Raw genomic sequence first — 8,840 nt, forward strand, 5'->3', positions numbered from 1 at the left:
GTGTGTGTGTGTGTGTGTGTGTGTGTGTGTGTGTGTGTTGCATTTATGGTATCAATAATAGTGGCAATGTCATTGCAAATCTAAATATCTATTATTGTTTTGTTCTTATTGGTTTTAGGGATATATGTTTCCTTACATTTGATGCTGTTTTAATATTATTATTGGAATTTTATTTTTATAATTATCTCTATTTTTATGCTGTATTTTATTGATTCAATCATTATGATTATTATTACATGCTGTTAAAAGGTAGACTGTATTGCAGTTAATATGGTTTTTCACAATTAGGGATATACTCTATTTTCCCAGTATAACCAGCTTTAGACATGGTGATATAATAAACAGCATTTTATAAAAAGTAATTTCTATTAGCAGAAAGTTGAGAAATATAGTACAACACACCTCTAATTATAGATTTAATGACAGCTTAGAGATGATTAGAATTACAGTGGTCAGTAAGGAAACTTGAATGGCTTGTGAGGATCATGCAAGCTACGTTACAGAGGTGGAGTTAGCAATAAGTAAAATGATGAATTTAGCATCATCATCATCGTTTAGCATCCGTCTTCCATGCTAGCATGGGTGTGACCACTGCAGATAGGAATCTTCCAGGTCATAGTGGAGGAGTTTAAAAAGTGGCAATCTATGGTGATACTTTTCTTCTTACTACTAACTCTGTTATAGAATTAAAGTAGATTTTCCAGACATGGAAATAAACTGAGAAATGAAAGGCTTCAGAGTAAACTTAACAAATGTTAAACTTTTAGTAAGAAAGAAAGAAAAAGAGTTCAGGTTAATGGCCATCTTTGATATACAAAAAAGAACAAGAAATTCAATATGGTGTAATCCTGTACAAACTATGGATACACATGAGGTGTAGTTAAATCATAGGCAGGTTAACAGAAAAATCATTGTTTATATGCAGTAGATACAAAAGAGCAGAGAGCAAAATTAATCCAAATGAAATTCAAATGTTTGGAAGGTGCCCTATATTCTAACTATTAGGTGATCTGGTTAGGAGATGGGTGTTCCAAATATGTAGTAGCCAGAGTAAGAACAGGGCAGAAAAAGTTCAAGGACCTATTAACTCTGCTTGTGAAAAAGAGTTTCTAAAAGGTAATTTATATGATAATTGTGTCTGAAGTGTGATGCTGCATGGTAGCAAGGTATGAGACTTGAATTTAGAGGATTGTGAAGACTAGAAATAAAGTATACTCTGTTGGATGGAACACAAATGAGATAAATGGAAAACTGGATTTATCTTCATTTTCTTTTTTTTTTTATATACTTGTTTTAGTCATGAGATTGTGGTCATGCTGGGTCACTGCCTTGAATTTTTAGTCGAAAGAAATCATCTCCAGTACATATTTTTTAAGCTTAGTACTTATTCTATTGGTCTCTTTTGCTGAACCACTAAATTACAGGGACATAAACTCACCAACACTGATTGTCAAGTGATGAGGGGGGACAAAAACACACAAGGACACACACATATAGATGTACATACATATATATATGACAAGCTTCTTTTCAGTTTCTGTCTACCAAACCCACTCAGAAGGTTTTGGCCAGCTTGAGGCTGTAGTAGAAGACACTTGCCCAAAGTGCCATGCAATAGGATTGCACTGGAACCATATGGTTGGGAAACAAGCTTCTTACAACACAACCACTCCTGTAAAAGAAATCAGATATAGGGTATGGGCATATGTGATGTAGAAGGTAGTTGTCTAGAATAATGAGTGTTCAATGTTAATGCAAAAGTGAGATCTAGGAAGGCGTGGGTGAAAGTGCAGCTTTAGGAGAGAACACATCTCAAAAGTCTGGGTTTTATCTATCAATTGTCAACTTGAATAGCTGATTTCTGCTTGGACCTATGTAAGGAAAACTCTCCTACTCCCAGATATTCTTCACATTTAGTAGCCTTTCATAATGACACTTCCAAACCTCTTTCTTTGCCGAATCACTAATTGCAAATGTGCTGTCATCCATCCAAATACACTTCTCTCCTACAACATCATGATTTTCTTTGGCACTCTGCAATTCAGAACATCTCATTCCTCTGATCCTCATGCCGCAGAACAATGGCAAACTTCTTCCTTTCAGCTTCTCCCTTAGCTAAATATACCTGTCACCTTGCTTCTCTCCTAGCTACCTGGTATAATTCTCTGCTACCCTCATTCTCCCAGACCACTTTCTTTGCTCTTATGGTTCTGTCTCCTACACTGTTCCACCACCCTAGGTATCATTGGGACTTTGCATCATTTGCAAATTTGATCTGTGGCCTGTTAGAAATACCAGTTGTCCTCTAGGTTACATGTCTCTACCCCCCCCCTCACCAATGCTTTAATTAGTTTATCTCTAAATCTCTGACTATTCAAAGGACCCTTAAGCTTCCAGATGTTTCTTTTCAGACTAGTCTGCTTCTTGGGATCTCTCTAACACAAATTCTGAAGTCTCTATTGATTAACCCATGTTGAGGAGTACATTTTTCACCTGGAAAGGTTTTTGTATTCATGAGCAATCATCTATCTGACTTTCTGATGAGCATGCAGTCCAGAGGTTCTCAACCATTTTTAATCTATGGACTCCTTTGATTACTAGCCATTCAATATTTAAAAAGTAGTTTTATGGTAACTTCTTTCAAAATTCCTATTTTGTTTTACACATATTCACTTGTGTAGATTGAACAATGCAAAATGTTAGAGAAAGAAACTTAGCTGTTTCTTGCAAAACATACCAATACATACATCTAAAGTAAACATTTTTCGGGGACCCTTAAAATAGTATTGTGGAACCCCAGTTTACTATTTCAATATGTTGACCTCCAAAAATCTTGTATGGATGCTCAGGGTCATATGGACTCTGGTTGAGAACACTGGTGTAGTCAGTCTGACTTGTGTGGCCACTAGATGACCAGCTGACTGGCTGGTTTCCTGGAGTTGATATTGCAGATCATAAAGTTATTTGCATTATAGAACTCCTGTAGCTTTGTTCCCTCCTTGTTACAAGAACCAACTCCATAGCCTCCATGCACATCGTGATGTTGCCTAGTATGTCCATGACGTCATCAACCATGAAGATAAGGTCACTGTCATTTTCTTTGAGGTAGTCTGTGTAAAAGAGGATCATAAAATCAATCCTTTTGGTCATCTGGCAGACTTGGTTGAGGAGCATAGGCAGAAATAATTGTTGCTGTACTACCTTGCAAAACTATTCTAAGCATAAGTATCCTGTTGCACACTCCAACTACCTAAATCACCTCATCTACCCATTTTTCAGCTAAAAGTATGCCTACACCACCAACCACATCATTGTTGTCTACCTAGAAGATTTCATACCTGTGCTGAACCTAGCTGAAATTCCCCTCCACCTTCTTGAACAGAACCAGCATCTTCACACCTTTCTGGCATCTCAAGATCTCACCAGACCTACCTTTCAATGTGTGTACATTGACCATGCCAGTTATAAAGGTGTGGAAAGAGTGGCAAGAGAGAACGGTGATGGCTGAAAGGAAGGGACAGCATGCTTCTGTGAAATTCTGTTTTCTGTTGGGGAAAATGGCAGCCAAAACAGTTGTCATGCTTCAAACAACTGACAAGGATACTACCATGAGCAAAACACAAGTTTATGAATGGTTTTCACTTGTCGCTTGAAGACCAACTTCATTTAGGGCAACTATGGACCTCCCAAACAAATGAATACATCACTGAATAATTGATGAACTTGTTGACATGACTGATGTGTCCTAGAACTTCTGCCAATGAATTTTGAGCAAGGAATTGTGAATGAAAAGAGTTGCAGGAAAATCTGTGCCTCGCTTGCTCACAGAAGATCAAAAGCAGTCATGACTAAATGCGTGTCATGAACTGAAAGAACAGTTCACCCAATCTTGCTCCCTGCAACTTTTTTTTTGTTCCCCTGAATGAAAAAAGTCCTTAAAGGAAAACATTTTGCAGATGTGGAAGAGGTGAAGAAAAAACAATGAAAGCATTAAAAGGCATCACTTCACAAGAGTTCCAGGACTGCTTCGAACAGTAGAAATCACTTCTGGGCCAAGGCATTGCTGCAAATGGAGAATACTTTGAAGGCGATAAAAGTGTAAATATGTAAAACTAAGTGAATAAAATAATATTTCAAAATTCTGGTTTCTTTTGGGTAACCCCTCGTTTGATGAGAACTCTATGCCCCTGAATCTTAATTTGAGGCATTAGTTGAAGAAGATTTTTATAATTGCTGATCTTCCATATCCTATCCTTGGTGCCAATTTCCTGAATCATTTTGGTCTTCTTGTAGAGTTGAAACACAGGTATTTACAATATACCTGCTACTGTCAGTCCTCTTTTCTTTGTACCCTCTACATCTAATCTTTATCATGTGATCCTTAAAAAATTTCCAGGCACCACTTGCACTGCTTTTAATAATGAGTGTCTGGTACACTCGATTACACATCATGTTATCACTAAGAGACCTCGTGTTTCATCATGACCTAGACATCTCACTCCTTAGCAAGTTAAAAATAGCTGAGGACAAATTTAGTCACATGTTGGACCCTTGAATAACTTGACTTCCACTTGGAGATTGACATCCTTGTAGAGACTACAGACATTTGAATGTTCCAGATATGTACCCAGTTCCACATATTCATAATTACCCAACTTCTTTACATGGTTGTACTGTTTTCCAAAAATTAATTTGGTACTTGCCTATAATGAGATTCCTATAGAGCCTACTGATGTTCTTAGAAACAGCCATAACTGCTCCTTTTGGACTTTTCAAATTTCTCAAAATGCCTTTTGGTTTTTGGTATTCTGCTAATACATTCCATAGATTTATTGATGAAGTCACTCATAGTTTAAACTTTGTTTTGACTTGATTGCTATCGCTATGGAAGAGCAGCATGAATAACATTTAGAACAACTTTTTACTAGATTGTCACAGTTCAGTGTAATAATTAACCCCAATAAATGTCTTTTTGATGTTTCTTCTATTGCATTTTTGGGACATATTATCAATAAAAATGGAATTCATCCATTAAAAGGAAAATTTGATGCCATTACAAATACCCCTGTTCCTGCATCACTGAGAAAGCTGTGTGAATTTCTCAGTTTCATTAACTTCTGCACTGTAACCATATTTCCATTAACAGAGCTGTCACATAATTGCAAAAATAAAGAATGAAACTATTTCTTAAAATGCAGCAGAATTGCAACCTTTTAATGACATCAAAGAAAAATTAACTAAACCTACTGTATTAGCTCTCCCAGTACCAGAAGTTCCACACCTGGGACAAAGCATAATTTACGCACGCACACACACACACTCTCTCTCTCTCTCTCTCTCTCTCTCTCCCCCCCTCTCTCTCCCTCCCTTTTAAATTTGAATTTTGTGCTGGAGGAATCATAGTTTATAGAGCAATGTGATGAAAGAAACAGCACAGCATCAAACTTACACTATTTATATTCTCCTCTTGTTCAGAGTTCAAATTCAGCTTTTTTTTTTATTCTGCAGTAATATACTGATATAAATTCAATGAACTATATATATGTCTCACTTTGTAATTTCAATTAAATTTCTTTTCCTTTATTCCCTGCATTGTACTTCTGTTAGATTTTTATCATGTCTCTCTCTTTCCCATTTTATATCTGGATTCTTTATATTAATTTAATTTATTTCATATCTTTCTTCTTCTTTTCAGCCAGAAACAATTGGTGACTTAAATAGTTTACAAGAGCTCTGGCTTGATTGTAATAATCTTATCCAGTTACCTCGAGTAAGTAATGTGTATTTGTTGATTCTGATCTATACTAATTTTGGTTTTATTGTCTTCCTTGTGTGTTTATTTTTATTTAGTTTATAAAATATTTTAATATTTTATGATTTTTCTATATTGTTGAATGATGGTAGTGCTTTAATGTGTTTGTTCACTAGATGTTGTCCTAATATTATTGATGTTGTATGTTTGTCAGTAGCATGTTTTGTTTTTACTGCATGTTGTTATTTGTTGATTGTATGGTGGCTATTGTTGTTGTCAAGATTACACACAAACACATACAAAACTGCTTGACAGCAGAAGATTGGGCTCGTGGGTACCTTTAGCAGAATACACTCTACTATAACTATTCAGGAGCCAGGTTTCCGGTTGGATGATAACAGTGCACGACTTTTGTTCCCTGTCCCATACAGCTATATCTAACATGTTCTGCTTACACACAGTTTCCATTTTTATTCAAATGTCCATCAGAATGTTTTAGTTTTAAAAGTGTGGATGCTTTGGGGTTCTGGTGTACCTTTGGTATGACTGTAGGACAATCCTTTCTGACTGTCTTAGCAACAATGTTATGTCTAATGGGAAGTTTGTATCTTGTGGACACTTTTGGACAATAACAAATGATATGAGTGATATCTTCCATACTAGTATGGCACAATCTATCACAGCATTCAGTGGGGTGTGGAAGCATCCTGTCTTTTGTTGATCTTATTTAGTAGCTATCTCTTGTCCTTGGATATTGAAGGCATAGCTTTCTAAATGCGATGTGATGTATCTATCACAGGTCCAAGGGCAATTATATGTGTGTTTGCATACAAACAACCTGTGTATAATTTATACATCATATTTAAGCCACATTATAACCCTGAAGTTTTTGACTACATATGTCTTTTAGTTTTTAGCTACTTGTGTTGTCTATAACTGCCTACCAGTCTGGCACAACAATCTCAGCATTCATTATTCTTTTCAAACAGCTTAATAAGAGCTGCCTTGTAGAATGTGAGCTTTCTCTATTAATAGACTCCCTGTCCCTCCTAGGGACTGATTTCTCTTTTTGCAGTTTTGCAACAACCATCAGGAGAGTTTCACTATTGATATTATAAATTTTGAGAGAGATGGTTGCACAGTGCTCATTTTGCATCATGGTTGTCATATCAACTTTGCGTCATGGTTGTCATGTTTGTTTACATTCCAGATCCCTCCCTAAAATGACTCTCAGTCATCCAAGAGAGAGGTTTCCATAACCCTGACCTTTTGTATTGTGATACACTGCTTGTGGTTTTATTGCAAACTTGCAGTTAATGGGTTTTCATTCTCAAAGATTTTTTAATAAAGAAATTGTTCACTTATTGCTTGCAGTTTGTGTTTAAGGGAAGATAACTTGTCTCTTAATGTCTCTTGTCAACAGCTCCCATAGACGTCAGATAAGCTATCATAAAGTTGAAGATGGTGGTTCATGAATATATTATTCATCTTAGACTTCATATATGTCTAACTATGCAGTATTTTCTCTGAATCTGTTGACATGGACATGGAGAGAAGTAATCCATTTTGTTTGTTTTGTCTCACTGTGGTTGATCCCACTACTTATGTATCTTGGCAAATGGTAATTGTGGCACAACATAGCAGAACATTCCATACCCAAAAGTTGGGATTTTCAATCTGTATACACTGTTGATAAGTTTTCTTTTGATCCATAAAGTAGTTGTTTGTTAATGTAGATGAAATTTTGTTTCAATTTTGCTACCGAGTGTTCTTTCAGTTGTTTGTATTCTTCACTCATTATTTCTGCTTGTTCATAATTAGTTGTTGCTTGCTCATGTAATGGCAGCATATTCGTTTCAATTTTATTGTTATCGCATGTCATGATTCTCAGAAGACGAATTGAGTGATCTGGCCCGGCTCTTATTGGCTGCATTATTGTAATAGTCTGTTAATTTTTTTTCAACAAAGGTTGCTATAGATATTTATGTCAAAGGAATTACAAAAAAAAAAATGTGATGTTGCAATATTTTCATTCTCACACTAGTTTCAATAATTCTTGTGTTCAGTAATTTACATAAGAACCCTTTCATCAGGAAAAATAAATAAAGGAAGGAAAAAAAAAACAGAAAAATCGACAATTAGAACATAATGTAAAGATATCGCTCTAGAATATTTGATCAAGACTTCTCTTGTTTAGTGTGTATTAGATTACATAGCAATGTGCTTAACAGAATGAAGGATGGGAGGAAGGTATCAGCAGGCAGAAAAAAGTTCATAAAGCATTGCTGTATAGTAGTATACCAAGAAACAAAATGTCAACACTTCAAAGAACTATGGTATACATATACAGATAACTTTGTGAGGACACTGAGAGGGATAATTACAATCAAAGATGTATATACATATAAAGCAGCACATATATAATTTTTATGCATTGCTACAATTATGTGCTTATATGCATACATAAATCAACTTACATGTATGTGTGTGTTTATGTATATATATACATACACACATACACACACAATCATTGATGTACATCTAAATATGTATGTATATACATTCATCTATAGTTTTGCATGAATAAACATGTGCGTGTGTGTGGTTTGAGATAAACTCTACAGGCACAGATGTGTCATCAGATGGGCTAGTCCATATGTGTACACATACATAAATAATCATCATCATCATATATATCTATAAAAGAGAGGATGTTTGTGTGTACGTGAATATAGTTTATGCACGTCCACAGATTAGCACGCACGTCGCTCCAATTTTAGGAGGTGATGTGTCATGACTTTATGTGCATTTTAGCGAAATTTTTCTCTCAGAGGCACCCGCATATGGCTGTAAAAATCGATAAACTTTTACCAATTTTGAAGTTTGTTGACATGGCGAAGTCAAATCTGTGCGTACGCGCATGAAGGCGAGAGAGAAAGAGAGAGAAATTGTATGTTTGTGAAGGAGAGATACATTTTGTTTGCCAGCGTCTGACAAAAAAAAGTAGGAGAGGGCCGCTATTTCTTAACAGTGGTGTGGTAAGAAAAAAATACCTTCTCTCTCTCTCTCTCTCTCTCTCTCTCTCTCT

The 8,840-nt window shown here is 35.7% G+C and overlaps 1 protein-coding gene across 1 annotated transcript in view; it reads left to right on the forward strand.

Moving 5' to 3' along the window:
* LOC106871622 (protein scribble homolog) overlaps positions 1–8,840 on the forward strand; it is a 698,511-nt gene that overhangs the window by 92,984 nt on the left and 596,687 nt on the right. Inside the window, exon 5 of the mRNA XM_052966764.1 lies at positions 5,696–5,770. Coding sequence (XP_052822724.1) covers positions 5,696–5,770 — 75 coding nt within the window. The remainder of the gene's footprint in view (positions 1–5,695; positions 5,771–8,840) is intronic.

This window comes from Octopus bimaculoides, chromosome 3 (genome assembly GCF_001194135.2).
Source record: "Octopus bimaculoides isolate UCB-OBI-ISO-001 chromosome 3, ASM119413v2, whole genome shotgun sequence".
Classification (NCBI taxonomy): Eukaryota; Metazoa; Mollusca; class Cephalopoda; order Octopoda; family Octopodidae; genus Octopus; species Octopus bimaculoides.